This window comes from Prunus persica, chromosome G4, assembly GCF_000346465.2.
Source record: "Prunus persica cultivar Lovell chromosome G4, Prunus_persica_NCBIv2, whole genome shotgun sequence".
NCBI lineage: Eukaryota > Viridiplantae > Streptophyta > Magnoliopsida > Rosales > Rosaceae > Prunus > Prunus persica.
The window spans coordinates 14,721,522-14,737,624 of NC_034012.1; the positions used below are offsets into that span (position 1 = coordinate 14,721,522).

A 16,103-nucleotide genomic window follows, 5' to 3' on the forward strand; every position below is an offset into this window, starting at 1 on the left:
ATTGGAAATTTCCTTTGTCAAAATATCCGTCAATTGATCATCGGACTTTACGAAAGGAAACTAAATCACTTTAGCTTCGAGCTTCTATTTGATATAGTGTCGATTTACCTCAACATGTTTGGTGCGATCATGTTGAATTGGATTCTATGCAATAGAGATTGCAGCATTGTTGTCACAAAAGAGATTCATTACAGATGTAGGTCTATACCCAAGTTCAGTAAGCAACCTCTTTAACCAAATGAGTTTGCAAATTCCTTTGGTCATACCTCTGAATTCGACTTCTGCACTGGGTAAGGTGGACCTTCTGTTTCTTACTTCTTCATGTAACCAAATTACCTCCCACGAATGTGAAGTAACCGAATGTGGATTTCCTATCTGTTATACTTCATGCCTAATATGCATCTGTGTAACCACCAATATTCAAATTACCATGTTTTAAGAACATAAGTCCTTTTCCAGGTGCAGACTTTAAATATCTAAGTATCTGAATAACTACATTCATGTGGTCTTTACTCGGAGAATGCATGAATTGACTGATGACTCTCACTGCATAAGCAACGTCTGGCCTAGTATGAGACAAGTAGATCAATCTTCCCACTAACCTTTGGTATCTTTCTTTGTTAGTTGGAACTTGATCCGGGTATTCTCCAAGATGGTGATTCTGAACAATAGGAGTGTCTACAGGTTTGCAATCTAGCATTCCTGTGTCTGTCAATAAGTCCAAGACATATTTCATTTGATTGAGAAATATGCCTTGTTATGATCAAGCCACCTAAATCCCCAAGAAATATTTGAGTCCACCTAGATTCTTCATCTCAAATTCAGTAGCCAAATAGTCTTGTAGCTGAGATATTTCATGTTTATCATTCCCAGTAATAATCATGTCGTCAACATAGATTATTAGAACTGTTACCTTCCCTTTCTGATGTTTCAAGAACAAAGTATGATCTGAGTTACTTTGTTTGAAACTATTGTTCTTCATTGCTAAGGTGAACCTTCCAAACCATGCATGTGGTGACTGTTTCAGTCTATACAATGCCTTTCGTAATTTACATATTGTTCCATTCTTAGTAGTATTATATCCAGGAGGAATGTCCATATACACCTCCTCCATGAGTTCTCCATGTAGGAAGGCATTCTTTACATCAAACTGGTGTAGTGGTCAGTCCAAATTAGCTGTGAGGGATAGTAAGACTCTGACTGTGTTCAATTTTGCGACTGGGGCAAAGGATTCTTCATAATCTACACCATAAGTCTATGTATACCCTTTCTCCACAAGTCTTGCCTTGTGTCGCTCGATAGATCCATCCGCGTTGTGTTTTATGGTAAACACCCATCTACATCCGACAATCTTTTTTCCACGTGATAAATTTTCCAATGTCCAAGTTTGATTCTTCTCAAGAGCTTTCATCTCTTCCTTTATAGTTTGAACCCACTTAGGATCTTTAAATGCTTCATTAACCTTAGTTGGGATATGAATAGTAGACAACTGATGCACAAAGGCCTTGAATGGTTCATATAGCTTCTCAGTGGATACATGATTCAGAATTGGATCTTTGATGTCTTGCTAATATCAGGTGAATAATGATTTGGTGGCTTTCCACTATTCTGCCTGAAACGTAATTGGTATCCAATAGATTTATCATCTAAATTCACAAGTGTAGTCAGAGCAGTTACCCCAAGGATATTCTTAGGAGATTGGTATGTTGGTACTGTTAAGTTAGAATGGGTCTTCATCTTATTATTATGTATTGTTCGTAGGTGTGGGACTCGGATCAGAAACATCTTCGCAGGGATCAGGTGGGTCAAGCGATTAATCGCTATGAATGGGTGATTGATCGCTTTTCGGCAGAGAGTAATCTCGTGCTTTGGACTTAGGACTATCGATCATTTTTGTACATTGGAGAATTTCTTCGTTTTTCAAGTTGCTTCAATTCTACTCTTCACTTCGTATCTCTCCCTGAAGCGTAGAATTGGATGATGGGTCATGGAAGAACAGCTCAGATTCCAGAAAGGTCACATCTAAAATGACATAGGTACGTCGGGTAGGAGGGTGATAACAGCTGTAGCTTTCTGATGAGTGGCATAACCTACAAAAACACAACAAAGCGCATAGGGATCAAGTTTGCTACGTTGTTTTTTGTGGAGATGAACGAAAGCCACACATCTAAAGATTCGGGGTGTGAGTACTAAAAAAGAGGGCATGGGCCCGTGTTGTACAAGCACTTGTAAGGGAGTTTTAAAGGTCAATACACTAGAAGGCATGCATTGATTAGGTGAACTGCGGTGACAATAGCATCATCCCAGTTATGGCGAGCAACATGAGCGCCAATCAGAAGTGCTCGGGCAGTTTCAAGAAGATGTCGATTCTTTCATTCAACAACACCATTTTGTTGTGGTGTCTAAGGATAAATCGTCTCATGGATAATTCCATGTTGTTGGAAGTAAGCCTGAAAGTCATGATTGACAAATTACGAAGAATCTATTTTTGAGCATTGAACTAAGTTTTCATTTGTTTGTGGAAAAACTAAAAACGGGAAAACACTTTGTTTTTATTCTTCAGCAAATAAAATAATGTCATCCGTGTACAATCATCTATAAATGTGACAAATCACCGAACGCCAGAAGGAGTAGTGATAAGTGAAGGTCATCAGACATTGTGAATTAATGTAAACGGAATAGTACATTTGTTCGTACTCAATGGATAGGGCACACAGTGACTCTTGGTCAAAATACAAGTATCACATGTGAAGTCAAAGTCCTAGAAACCTGAGAATAAATCTAGTATAAGATGCTTCATATAACTAAAAGACGGATGTCCCAATCGACGGTGCCACAACCAGATTTTCTTTTGTTTGTTATCGAGCGATGCATCACATTGTTAGCCATGCCAGGACTGAAGTCATCTACATAATATAGCCCCCCCTCTTACTACCACGACCAAGAATCTTCTTAGTGTGAATATCCTAAAGCAAACAAAAACTCAGGTAAATGAGTACACAATAATTCAATTGTTCAGTAAGCTGACTAACGGACATCAATTTATTGGATAAAGATGAAACAAGTAAAGTATTAAACAGTATGAGAGAGGATGAGAGTGCAACAGTGTCAACCCCTATCACATGATAAGTAACTCCATTGGTGTTAGCAATACAAGTTCGTCGAGGTTGAGTAGTATTCAGAAAATCATCAGGATAAAATGTCATATGATCAGTTGCACTGGAATCAATTATCCAACTCTTGGAATCAATCTTATTCGAAGCATGGAATTCATAACCAGTACCATTACTAGTCGTATCGCGTTGTGTTCGATCTTTAAGAGTAGCCCACCATTCGAGGTAGCCATGCAATTTTAAACAAGTCTCACAAGTGTGTCTCAGATCACCATAATATGCACAATCTCATCCATGTGTCGGGGTTGTTAGTCGAGAAGTCATAATCTGTGCAGCGGAAGATGCATAGGATACAGGTTTAGTAAGAATCCGAATGGAGATCTGAGTTTGAGTCGGGGCCGGAGTCGGAGTCGAAGTCGGGATCTGGGTCTGAATCAGAGACAAATTCGAGGTCAGGGTCGTCGAAATAAGATCTTGATTCAGGATCAGGTTTGAGGTCATCAAAATAGGATCCCGATTCATGATCGAATTCAGGGTCAAAGTTTGCATCTGTAGGAGCTGAGCCACTTGGGCACTCAACTCGGCTATGGTTGGTTGAGAAGAAAAGAATGAGTTGGTGGTGCTACCTCTATGAGGGTTGAAAAAATCATTAACCCCCATAGCGGCGGGCAGGGTTTGAAACTAGAGTCAGCAATTTTAAGATCGCCGCTCTGATACCATGCTAAAATATGAAACCTAATATGAGAAAATTTGTTTGTGGGAATTTTCTGTCTCCTTATAAGAAGTCATATTTATAATACAACAGAATTTTAATGGGAAAATAAATAATAAATTTCTATTTCTATTTACAGTAAAAAATCAAAAATCAAAAAAAATTAATTATAATTATAAGGAGAATCCTTTTCTGTAAGGAATAAACTCAGGGCATGTTTACGTATCAGTAATGGAGAAAGTAAGGAATCAGATAATTTAGGAATCGGGGAACTACTGAATCGGTATGGGAAGAATCATTCCCATTAAGCTGTTTACTAAACATACGAAATTAGTAAAGGAATGGGGTTGATTCCCATTGTTATTGTTTACTAATTTTCATGAATCAGAATCCAAATTAATTTGATTACTAAAATGCCCTACACATTTTCACCACATCACATATATAAAATTCACCCAAAACCAAAAGCTATAGGAAAAGGGGTTTTGAATTAATGAGTAAGAGGGATAGATAGATAGATGGAGTGACTTACATAGTTTCTGCTGCTCCAGGGAGGCTGTGTTGTAACGTTAAGGGTTTGAGTTGTTTGAACTCCTTCTGGCGTGTATTTTTATTTTTTTTAGGGTTTGAGTTATTTTGGAATTATAGTAAAGTGGTAAGGGTATTTTTGGAAGTTAATAAGAGAAAGCAGGAATGGGAATCGTATCGACTAGTCCCCCCTAGTCGATCTGATACCTAGTTTTGAGGGAATGTGATTACGGATTTTGAGGTGGGGCCCACTTATTTTTTCATTCCTGATTGCAAGTAAACGCAGGGGAAGTCAGGAATGGAAATCATTCCCTTTCCTCCCATACCCATTACTGATACGTAAACATGCCCTCAATGATCTACAAGTAACGCAAACACTATTTAATAGGAGCAGATCGAGAACTTCCTGATTAGATCTCCCAGAATGTGTAAAAGCATATATAAGTCTCCGCACTGGCCAAACTTCAATTGGTCCCGGCAGTCCACAACATAAGGTACTCAACTGCTGCACTTCTTTCCCTTTTCTCACAAGGCCAAAAGAACCCAGAAACTCAGAGCCAAAGACTGATCAGTTTTCTCAGAGAGAGAGAGAGAAGGAGCCATGAACAATAGGAACTTGTTACTGCTGAAGATCCTTCTGTTTCTCTTTGCCTTAAACTCTCTCTCTCTCTGCCTCTACTTCACTTCTCACTCCAGAACATTAACTCCAAGCCAAACCGACACCCAAGCCCGCCATTCTTTGTCCCTGAACCGCCTCCCCTTAACAGATCAAAATCGCCACCCGTACCGCTATTCGAAGCCATGGCCTATTTTGCCCTCTTACCTCCCTTGGTCTCAGACAACCCAAGTTCCCTTTCGCTCCTGCGAGGCCTATTTTGGCAATGGGTTCACTAACAGAGTCGATCTCTTAAAGCCCAAGAAGGATTTGACCTTGAATCGCATGGGTTGGTTCAAGTGCTGGTTCAGTGAGACCTTGAGAAGCTCAGTATGTGAAGGAGGGGGGCTCAGAATGGACCCAGGGAAGATTAAAATGTCAAGAGGTGGTGAGATTTTGGAGGAGGTCATTGGGAGAGGAGAGGAAGAGGAGCTGCCTGAGTTCCAAACCGGTGCCTTTCAGATAGACGGAGGAGATGGGATTAGTGGAGAGGATCAAAGGCTTGTGACCCAAGAGTTTCTTGATGAGTATGTGCCTCATGGTGAGATTGTGAAACACACCATGAGAGAATTGATTGGGTCTGTTCGGATCGTGCCCACCACAGAGCTTCAGTGCAATGAGGTTAGTTGGGTTTTGTTAGTTTCTATTTTTGGATTTGGCAGTTGATTGTAATTATGAGAGGTTTTAATCCATTTGTTGTGAGGGTTGATGTGATTTTGGTTTATAGGGTTTCAAATTGCTGAGTTTTCTTTAAGGAACTGCTGTTTTTTTGGGGGTTTTGTTATATGTGAGTTTAGTGATAGGTTTTGGTTTCCTGGGTTTGATTTGCATTATGGTAATGTATTCTACGTTTTGGGAGTTTCCAAGATTGGAGATTTGCTATATGGGTCTGTTAAAAATGATTTTTGATGGTTTCGATTTTTCAAATCTGTGGAATTGAATGCATATGGTGCTGGAAGAAAATTTAATGGCCTAATTACTTGGAAGTAATGTAATGCAATTGTGAATGCAACTTTTGTTAATTACCGAATAATGGGGAGTTTCCTTATCTAAAGTGGATGCAGATTAATTGTCTGCTAAAATTTGGTGTTGAAATAATTTATATAAAGAAAGAAAAAAAACTGCAACTTTGAGAGAATGGTTATAACTCAGCTCTTCTTTTTCTTCTTGTAATTGTAGTTAATGTTCTATAATGATTATAGTATTATTTTCTTCTTTCTAAATCTGGTATAAAAGTCTGTACTTGCAGTGGATTGAGGAGCCAACACTTCTGGTGACACGCTTTGAGTATGCAAATCTTTTCCACACATTCACGGATTGGTATAGCGCTTATGTAGCTTCAAGAGTCACTGGCTTACCTAATCGACCTCATTTAGTCTTTGTAGATGGACACTGTAGGGTACGTGTGATTGACTTTTCTTCTTTGCATATTTTGTTCCTTTCGTAACATTTTCGCTATAATACTTCCCATTCTACTGGCTACACAAGTATGTATGTGCACGCAATGCTAGGGGTGTAAATTAACTTTTTATCATGATTTATCATTCGAGGCATGCAATAGTTATTTTTTATTTCCTGTTTATTGAAAGGAAGAGGCATACACTATTTCTTTTAACAATTTAAAAGAGTCCATATATTTTCTGGAGCAAGGAGGGCAGTTGATGTCCTTTTATATAAATTTTAAGAATATTACAATGATGATATTTCAGATGATGCTCTATACCCCTGGTTTCTATAATCGCCTGTCTAAGTTTCTGTGTACCAAACTTGGTGTAAACCAAGAACACACCTTTACAAGGCTCATGACTGATTGCGAGAAAATCAAAATATGAAACTCCTAAATTTTTTTCTGAACTAATCCTCATTAGAAATGAGATCCTTTGTATATGTGATTAGATGGGATGAATAGAATATTATCAGCCATAAAAGGAGGGACTTTATAGGTGAGCTGACTGTCAAGTTCTGACAGAAACCAGGACAGGGTACCAGGGAGCCTCTACAGTCCGTAATATATTGATAGTGATGCTCTTACTAAATATTTCTTCAATGGATGGTTTTCGCTTAAGATGGAAGCAGTGAGGATGTCCTCTTGAGGATAGAGGAGTATCGTTTGTTGGTTATTCTGTTTTTGTTGTTCTATATTCAATTCTTCCTCCTAAGATTTCAATGTTACTATTTATAGGAGTATAATGCAGCAATACTTTTATCAAATTTCATCATTTATAGTGAAAAGCATGTTGAGTTTGTTCTGTTTGAATGCTGGTCAATGATTCCCTGTTTCTGATCTCTCTTACTTTGGTGGTCATTTTCAGGCATCTCTGGAAGAAACATGGAAAGCATTATTTTCTAGCCTTAGATATGCTAAAAACTTTAGTGGTCCAGTTTGTTTTCGTCATCTTATTCTCTCACCTTTGGGATATGAGACTCCACTATTTAAGGGGCTGAATGAAGATATAAATTGTCATGGTGCATCTGCACCCGACCTGTGGCAACACCCTGATGACCAGAAAACTGCGCGATTATCAGAGTTCGGTGAAATGATTAAAGCCGCTTTTGGATTTCCAGTGCATAGACATCGTATTGAGAAGCCAGCCTCAGGTCATAATGTCCTTTTTGTTCGACGTGAAGATTATCTAGCCCATCCACGTCATCATGGTAAAGTTGAGTCGAGGCTAAGTAATGAACAAGAAGTGTTTGATGCCTTAAAGAGCTGGGTATCTAATCATAAGGAATGCAAAATAAACCTTGTGAATGGACTGTTTGCACACATGTCCATGAAAGAGCAAGTCCGGGCCATTCAAGATGCTTCTGTTATTATTGGTGCTCATGGTGCAGGTCTCACACACATAGTATCTGCAATGCCAAAAACCGTGATTCTGGAGATTATTAGTAGTCAATATAGACGGCCACATTTTGCATTAATTGCCCGGTGGAAAGGGTTGGAATATCATGCCATTAATCTTGAGGGGTCATTTGCCAGTCCACCAGTTGTTATTGACAAGCTTAACAACATAATGAGAAGTCTTGGGTGCTGAAAATTATTTGGTTTTGGCAGAAACAAATCCATCTCAATGCTGGAAGCGGGAGTGACTGAGAATCCTTTCTGCCTTCTGTGTCTGTTCCATGTACCACCATTTCTTTTTCCTCAGGAATGCTAAGGCCGTTTTACACAATTCAGATAGAAGCTTGTTTTACTGAAGATAGAGTAGATAAGCAAAGTTCTTGGACAATTGATCTGTAATTTTAGGATTTACCTTGTGAAACTTAAAATGTGGGTACCTAAGCAATGGTACTGGAAACTTGGAAGGTGTTGGCCTCACTGTGCAAAGGGATATGGGCATTGTGCAAGATTGGCCAAAAATCAGCTGAGGGAGGTAAAAACAGTATGTAGATGTGTGCGGGTATGGTATGATCCCTTGACACCCAAAATCATTGTGTTTTTGAGTTCATTTCATCAGGTAAATCGCCTGACCGGTTGAGGCATTGTGTTGCTTGTAGAATACTGATTCTTTTCTACACTCACACCATATCATCTTGTACAATAGATTAATGCGTGTATGATTGTATCCCATTTTTGTTATATACTAATAAATGTGTTTCTTTTTCGTTGTTAAAACTAAGGTGGATGTTGCATATGCCTTCAGCAATTTAGTCTCGTACTGTTTCGTCAGAATAAAGTTTTCGAATGCTACGGATTGACAGGAAAATTACCAATGTACATGCATTTGCACAAAGGATTTGAATTCATTTGATGTGTAATATTTGCTACCTCAACAATATCACACCTATTCAATTGTGATGGTGGCACATGAATTGAGATGGTTCTTTCCAACTTAAGTGATCAAATTGAAGCGGTGGTTTTGAAAAGTACTTCAATTATTCTGTGGAACCGAGGTTTCTAATGTCCAAACCACCAATCCTGAACCACTAAATTTAAGCTACACGACTAAGTGGTAGCCCTCCCTTCTTAAACCGCTAAACCAAGAAACCTAAGCCATTAAACCACATTAAGGAATAACTAACAATACAGTCTCTTTTTACTCTCATTAAAAGAGATCTACAACAATTGGCTACTCTCACTATTAAAGCCAAGGCAGATTCACAATCCCGAGCCAGAAGAAATTACGTGTGACACCCAACTGTCAGCTGCCATGGGTATGGATTTATGTAAAAAATTACAGATCGCGCACCATCTAACACTAGTGACACTACAGACAGTGTAGGGACTTTACCAATTAAACCAACCCTCGTTGTCAAGATCCCCACAAAGTTGTTGGTTGCAAGTCCAATATTAATCATCCATGCTGTAGTGGCTTAGGGTCTGCAATTTAGGGTATTGCAATTGATGAGCTGTTTGCTATTATAAATTTGGGAAGGCCTCAAACTCTAATTTTTTTTTCTTTTTTTTTTTCTCAATTCTTCTATATGATATGTGATCCATCTATAACAGAGAATTGACAAAAGGCCAAAAAAAAAAAAAAAAAAAAAAAAAAAAAAAAACAGAAAAGACAAAAAATTGAATTCTGGTATGTTACAGTTTATGGACATCGCAAAGCAAATTGACTTCTTGGTCTCTTTCCGTGGTCAAGGCAAAAGCTCTCTGCGTCGTCTTTCCTTGCTCTGCCTGAGCCTCCGCGTTGTATTCCAAAAGGCGTAGCTCTCTCTCTCTTTCAGGTACAATTTCTCTTTGACCGATATTGATCTCTCATCAATTGTCTCTCAAATAAAACTGGTATCAGCTTAATTCACTGCTTAAATCACCAATATGGAGTACCCTCTATGTATATGATGAAATGCCACACCGAGATGTTTGTTCTTAGAACTCATTGCGTATGTTTTCTTTTTCTTTGTACAAGGAATGGATAGTTGACTCACATAAGTTCATATCTGCATAGAATTTCATTTGGAACCGCTTTGTTCTATAAGTTAGGTTTGTGAGATTGTGTTTCTTGTTTGATGCATTGCGTAGGGAAATTTGCAAGCAAAGGTCCGAGGAAATGGTGGTTTGCTTTCCGTCCACGCCCAAGAGGTTGGCTATGACAATAGGATGCTTCATTTCTGCTGCTGCTCTTTTTGCTTTTGGTGCTCATATCTCTTATGTCAATGTTGCCCCGCAACAAGCTCGAACCAAAGCTCGAAATGAGTTTGTGAGAGAACGGCTGAAACAGAAGTATGGCAAATGATAGAAAACGCAGTATTGGCATATCGCAGTTGGGTTTTCGGATTGCATGCCGTTGAAAGAAAAGAGACGATTGTAAATTTTATGATCATACCATTCAGTGATGAACATCCTGCTCTTGTTTTTCTTTTCTTTTTTTCTTTTTGTTTACATTGTACGACATACAACAGGGATGATAAATAATTTTGATGGCCATGATTTGATTGCATTTGGATGCAATTGATAGGTTTGAGAATCATACTTGAATCTGCGTTTTAAACATCTTTTGAGTGCAATTTGGTGGATAGTAATGGTTACTTTCACAAAGAAAAGCATGGTGGAAAGGTGCCTGATTGCTGCTTCTCTGGCTGCTCTGGTTTGCCGTCCAAGCTCCACCATAAAGTGTTTCAAGCCCAAGCCACGACCCATATCCCCACAAAAACGAAAACCAGAAGACCCTTTCTGCTTCTCCACCAAAGGGTTCAAAACAACACGGTGTTGTAATTGGAAAGGAAGTGCCTTCAAAACCCAAGGAAAAACCATGCCCCAAGGCAGCTTCTTCTTCTTCATCTGCAAGCAAGTCCAAAAAGAGCACAAAGACAAAAGCCTAAAAACCCATTAACTTGATCTCGGAGCTTGTTGGAGGGGACCCTTCCATTGGTGTTGTGGAGAGTATTATCCGCTCAGGTTGGGTTGGTGAAGTAGGCCTCACAATTGAGAAGGTGTTGAAGGTGCACCACAGTTTGGATGTTCTTCATGGTTTTGAAGAGTAAAGGAAGATGGTGAAATCCAAGTATGAAAAGGATCGGATTTGTAAGAGGGTGGAGAGGTTGGTGGTTGATGGGAATGAGTTTCCGCAATTCCATGGTGCCGCCATTACTTGTTCATTAGGGATCAATGGCTTATCAACCATTTGTAAAAAGAAATGCTGCCAAGTTTGCAGGATAATAGCTTCTGGCTTTGACACCAGAGACAGGACCATTTCTTCGTCCACGAAAGTTGGAAGGCACATGAGAAGGCGGCCAAGGAATGTGCTGAGAAAGGAGAGTGTGCAAGGAAGGCCATTGTGGTGTGTAGAGTGATTACAGGGCGCATTGCTCATTATCATGCACATGGACTCATGGATGAGGAAGATGGTGAGTTTGATTCTGCCATGGAATGGGGGGGGGGGAGCAATTTAGTGAGCCCAAACGGCTTGTGGTTTTGAATTCGGAGGCTGTGCTTCCATGCTTTGTAATCATATATAATGTCAAAAATAAAAATATTCCATGATTAGGAAGATAACAGATTTTCTTATGACTGGAAATCCATGTTTTGCACAAGCAAAGATAGATTTATATGCAAATAGCTGTATGCCTTCATTTTTTCCTGAACTCTAAATTTATGAGAATGCCATACATCATCATAATCTTTGTTAACCAAAAAAAGAACTCCCATTCTGTAGTGGTTCAAACAGAAGGCCAGGCAGAGAAAAATATAGAAGACCCCCCCGAAAAAAAAAAGGATTGCAAAAAGTTCTTCAACTATTCTCATTTTGTGATGCACAGCAATGGATTGTATAGCGGCATACTAAAGACCATCTGGTACCTGCAAGAGTCCAGTCTCCATCCCGCTGTGATCAGTACTCTTCTCGAAGGTTCGGTGCTAAAGTCATCTCAGCTGCTCATCCGGCAACCAGCATTGTCAAACGACTCAAACCAACGAACCACCCAAGAGAGCACCATGTCTTGATAACAAAAGGGGATCCTTTTAGTTGACTTTCACTGTTACTCAACATTTCTGCAGAACTTGTTGACTGAATCTCTGATATGACTATCAATGATATTGCTTGAAAGTCCGACTGTTCTGCAATTTAGCACGGGTTGGAATATGGAATAAGTTATCACGGTACATTGAATATGAAAACAAAGTGGATTGTAGTAAAGTTGATTCATTATCAAATATTCTTATTATCATTATCAAATATTCTTTGATCACCTGAGACAATCACAAACTCAAGTTTCTTGAAGTGAGTTTGTCCCCGTGCAAGGTAATCTTCCAGCAATCAACTTGAAATATAAAAACAGAAAACCTTTTGGGCACCACTGCAAATAACCCCCAAACAGATAAATGAAACCATCAGCATTTCCAATATTAGTTCACAGGGTGAGAAGAAAGCAATCATTTGTCATGCACGCACGTTTACATTCAGCGCAAAGTTTCATCAACACATTAGTTGTACCAAGAACATCTTAATTAATTTAAAGTTTGAATCAGCAGCTCAGTTACCTCTGAATTTATCATCCTGTGTAATTATCCCAAATGTTTCTGCTGTTTCACGAATCATGATACCACTCACTCCGGTGTAGGAAGTTACTTTACACTCAGCAACTGCCAGAAAATAGACAGGGAACTACAGTAAGTACTGACAGAGAGTTGGAATTTCAACAAGCCATGGTACATAGGTCACTGTAGTGTCATAAGAATTTCGGATATGACTTGGAAAGTTCTGATTAGAGGTGGATGAACAAAATATATGTTCATGACAAGAAAATCTTGATGGCTAACTGTTAACGAAACAAATTAAGAAATAAACCTGAAATAATAGCACCATGTAGATCTGCAGTAAGAAGACATTGAGCCAGCTGATTCTTCCTGCAGTATTGAATGAAAGTATAGTTAATTACAACATCAAAGACCAAACAGATGCCAAGAATATTGCCCCCTAAAACTAAAATGCTGAAGAAAGAAAGAAAGAACAAAATTATTGACCATTAACTAAACATGAAAAAGCGCATAACTGTGACATCTGCAAAGAACAAGACATACTCACCCAGTAGTTTTCAGAAGTTGCACAATATAGTCTTTCCACATCTCATGCATTGGCTTAAATTTATCAAAGCTGTAATCCAAACATCGGCAAGCATCAGGGTAAATCTTTCAAAGTAGAAGGCAAAATATAACTAAAAAAAGTGAAACAAAATTCTTCAGATCTTATCATCCACCACACAAGACAAATCTCTCCAGCTACTGAAAGCAGAATAATGTGATCATAAACAGTAAAAACAATCCATTCCAATTCGAATTTTAAACTTGTGACTGTCAAGATCAGCAACAAGAATTTGGCCCAACCTATCCTTACTTTGACTTATTTTATGAAAGAAAAAAAAAAATTGTCACACGTGGCAACCATAAGCTGAAAAACACAAATCTCACCAATGGAAATCTTGGGGCAAATCAAACAATCCATGCTTTTTTAGCTGCTTGATCGACATGCATTTTTTCGAGCGCTTTGAATGAATCTGCAACGCCCTGGCACGAGAGCCAGTCAAAACGCCACGTCCTTGCACGTAATTGTCAAGGAGGATCCAATTGTCAATTCTCTTGCTTCTGGATCCTTGCATGTACTTCTGAGCCGAGTCTCCACTCTGAAGAAGCTCGTGCAAAACCTTATCAACTTTACTCTCCTTTCTACCAGAGACCTGCATTTAGCAAAGCAGATGCTAAGCCAACAAGTTAAAGCAAATTTTTTGCATCAATTCACAAACAAGCACCTCAACATTGGTTGTCAGCAGATTCTCATGTACAGATTGAGAGAGTTTTGCATACGTTGGACCGCTTTCGTCGATATCTGCAGATGGAATTACAAGCAAAACAAACACACAAAATTAATCCAATTTACCTAAATTAGATTAAGAGAAGTTTATATCCACAAAACTGAAACAGTACCTTGTGAATTAACATAACCAGAAAAAGTGAAAGCCCCTACAAATAAGCCACAAGAAGAATAAAAATTAAGTAAATTCAAACTAATATACAAAATAAGAAATAAATCAGCAAAAACAGAGCTAAGATTCTGCTGTGAAAACCTTTCTTTGATGGCGTTGAACTTGAGGCTGATGCATTGGATGACTTTGCTGAAGAATCAACAACCGAAGAAGTTGGGATATGCGATTTCTTTCCAGCTTCCTCGGTTTTTGGTCTTTTTACAGTCTTCTTTTTTTGTAAATCAAGTTCAGCTTGGGCAGCCTCGAACCTTCGCTCCAATGCTTTCAAAGTTCGTTGCCGTTGTTGATCTTCAACGACTGGCTCACCAGCCATGGCTGCTTGAAAAGATTCAACCTTCTTCCTTAGCTAAACAACGACACAGAAACCTTAGGTACTTTCATCAAACACATGGCATGCACCAAAAACCAGAATCTCATTAGCTTAAGTGGCGCGCGAAGACGTTGAGAGCCGAAACGCACCGTTTGGTTAAGACGGAGATAACGTTAGGGTTGTTACGAGTTTGCGATTCGGTGAGGAAGCGAAGTTGATGATGCACTCGTTTGGGCAAAGTTCAGACGATTTGGAATTGGTGCAGAAATTCAAAGACAGAGAAAGGAGGCCTATGCAGATGTGGAATTTCCCCTGACTTCCGTCGATATCTAAAAATTTAAAAGGGCCGGTGCAAATATGTATAATATAGCCGCGCGGCTATACTATGTTTTCCTTTTTTATTAAAACAGTATAGCCGGGCAGCTATACCTGTTTGACACGTGGCGCCGGGAGGGGTTATCTTTTATCTATAAATAGTACCGCCGCACGGCTATACTCGGTTTTTTTATTTTTTTTTAAAATTATCGCAGGGCGGCTATACTATTTTGACACGTGGCGCCACCCTCTTATATGTAAATAGTATAGCCGTACGGCTATACTTGGTTTTTTGAAATTTTTTTAAAAAATAGTATAGCCAGTTGGCTATACCCAGTATAGCCATGCGGCAATACTCCGTAAATAAAATATTCTTATAGTATAGCCAGGTGGCTGTACTGGAAAAATGGAATATTTTAAAAGTATAGCCGCCCGGCTATACCTTTTAAGTAGCATAATATGTATCTCTCTTAAAGTATAGCCGCCCGGCTATACCGTTTAACCCTAAAGCCGTTGGATTAAATTTGACGGTTGTCTCAGCTTGGATTAGGCACGCAAACTATCCATAAATACTTTTCTCTTAAAGTATCGTATTAATTAATTCAATCAATCAATTATAATTTATAAAGTCTACTGTATACTCTAATCTAATCTAAATAATAATATCAATCAATATAAAATTCTAATTCAATTATCCAAATAACAAAATCAATATCAAAATTATATCAATAAATTCTAATTCAAATAAGAAATAAGTAAATCAATCAATATCATACCAATAAATTCTAAAATTATATCAATTTCATTAAAATGATAAATCTAAAGCCTAAAATAATATATGTAAAGTAAAGGATTATCACTCACTTGGTGGTGGCGACGGTGATGGCGGGCAAGAGGTGGTTGGTTGTGGTGATCAAGGTCCAAGGATTAGTTAGGGTTTTGAGTAAGGAGAGGGAAATTTGAAAATAATTTGGATTTTGGGCATTTGGGGGCTACTGTAATCGAGTAAGAGCCTCTTGCGTGGCATTGAGTCGTGTCATGTTGGGTTCATATTGTGTCAGGATGATAATCGTTTCAAGAATGCTCAACCAAAACCTAACCCATTTAATAAACGTGTCGTGTCAAGTTCGGGTTGTCTTAAACAAGTTATCTCATTAATAACCTATTTAATCATTCCTAGTTTCCAATAGATTCGTACACTTGTGGGTATTTATAGTTGGATGATTAGCACATTAATTTGTATCGTCAAAATTTTAAAATATATATTAGAAAAATATTTATTTCACATTAAAAAAAAAGGGGGGGTGGGGGGGGGGAGAACATGGGACTACATTCATTTTTTTAAAAAAAATTTAAAAATAACAACAACAACATGGCACGCTTCCTGATTCCACAATAAGAGCCTTTACTTTGGCCATCTGAACCCCTTCTCTTAGGTTTTCATGCACAGCTTCTTGACACTCATAACTTGAGCTCCCAAAGATCACACCCTTAGCTCGAGCATAACTTATGTCATGATCTCGTTGTTTGCGTTCACCTGGTTGA

At 38.6% G+C, this 16,103-nt stretch overlaps 2 protein-coding genes and 1 long non-coding RNA gene across 4 annotated transcripts; 2 read left to right on the plus strand and 1 right to left on the minus strand.

Annotated features, from left to right (window-relative positions):
- On the plus strand, positions 4,749–8,651 carry LOC18778489 (beta-(1,2)-xylosyltransferase). The gene is made up of 3 exons (XM_007213779.2): positions 4,749–5,629; positions 6,258–6,407; positions 7,321–8,651. The coding sequence occupies exons 1-3, from the start codon at positions 4,955–4,957 to the stop codon at positions 8,041–8,043; spliced, it is 1,548 nt and encodes a 515-aa protein (XP_007213841.2). The 5' UTR covers positions 4,749–4,954; the 3' UTR covers positions 8,044–8,651.
- On the plus strand, positions 9,236–10,446 carry LOC109948866. Its single transcript, XR_002271328.1, has 2 exons — positions 9,236–9,682; positions 9,978–10,446. It is a non-coding gene; the product is annotated as an uncharacterized LOC109948866 (long non-coding RNA).
- Positions 11,316–14,549, minus strand: LOC18779405 (ribonuclease P protein subunit p29). 2 transcript variants are annotated; one of them, XM_020562638.1, is made up of 9 exons: positions 14,015–14,549; positions 13,875–13,910; positions 13,700–13,776; positions 13,362–13,627; positions 12,979–13,047; positions 12,742–12,800; positions 12,435–12,536; positions 12,144–12,250; positions 11,316–12,006 (listed from the first exon to the last, which is right to left on the minus strand). In XM_020562638.1, the coding sequence occupies exons 1-8, from the start codon at positions 14,244–14,246 to the stop codon at positions 12,153–12,155; spliced, it is 939 nt and encodes a 312-aa protein (XP_020418227.1). In that variant the 5' UTR covers positions 14,247–14,549; the 3' UTR covers positions 11,316–12,006; positions 12,144–12,152. The 2 variants fall into 2 exon arrangements, with proteins under 2 accessions (XP_020418227.1, XP_007211657.1); XM_007211595.2 differs by having other exon boundaries at positions 11,316–12,011.

What these genes read in the sequence shown, in the direction of transcription:
- LOC18778489 (XM_007213779.2), top strand. Translation starts at nt 4,955, where the DNA reads ATGAACAATAGGAACTTGTTACTGCTGAAGATCCTTCTGTTTCTCTTT. An exon ending in CAGAGCTTCAGTGCAATGAG is followed by an intron (nt 5,630 to 6,257) that starts GTTAGTTGGGTT and finishes CTGTACTTGCAG; the next exon opens with TGGATTGAGGAGCCAACACT. An exon ending in TTGTAGATGGACACTGTAGG is followed by an intron (nt 6,408 to 7,320) that starts GTACGTGTGATT and finishes GGTCATTTTCAG; the next exon opens with GCATCTCTGGAAGAAACATG.
- LOC18779405 (XM_020562638.1), bottom strand. Translation starts at nt 14,246, where the DNA reads ATGGCTGGTGAGCCAGTCGTTGAAGATCAACAACGGCAACGAACTTTG. An exon ending in TGCTGACAACCAATGTTGAG is followed by an intron (nt 13,628 to 13,699) that starts GTGCTTGTTTGT and finishes TGCTAAATGCAG; the next exon opens with GTCTCTGGTAGAAAGGAGAG. An exon ending in ACAGGATGATAAATTCAGAG is followed by an intron (nt 12,251 to 12,434) that starts GTAACTGAGCTG and finishes GGTTATTTGCAG; the next exon opens with TGGTGCCCAAAAGGTTTTCT.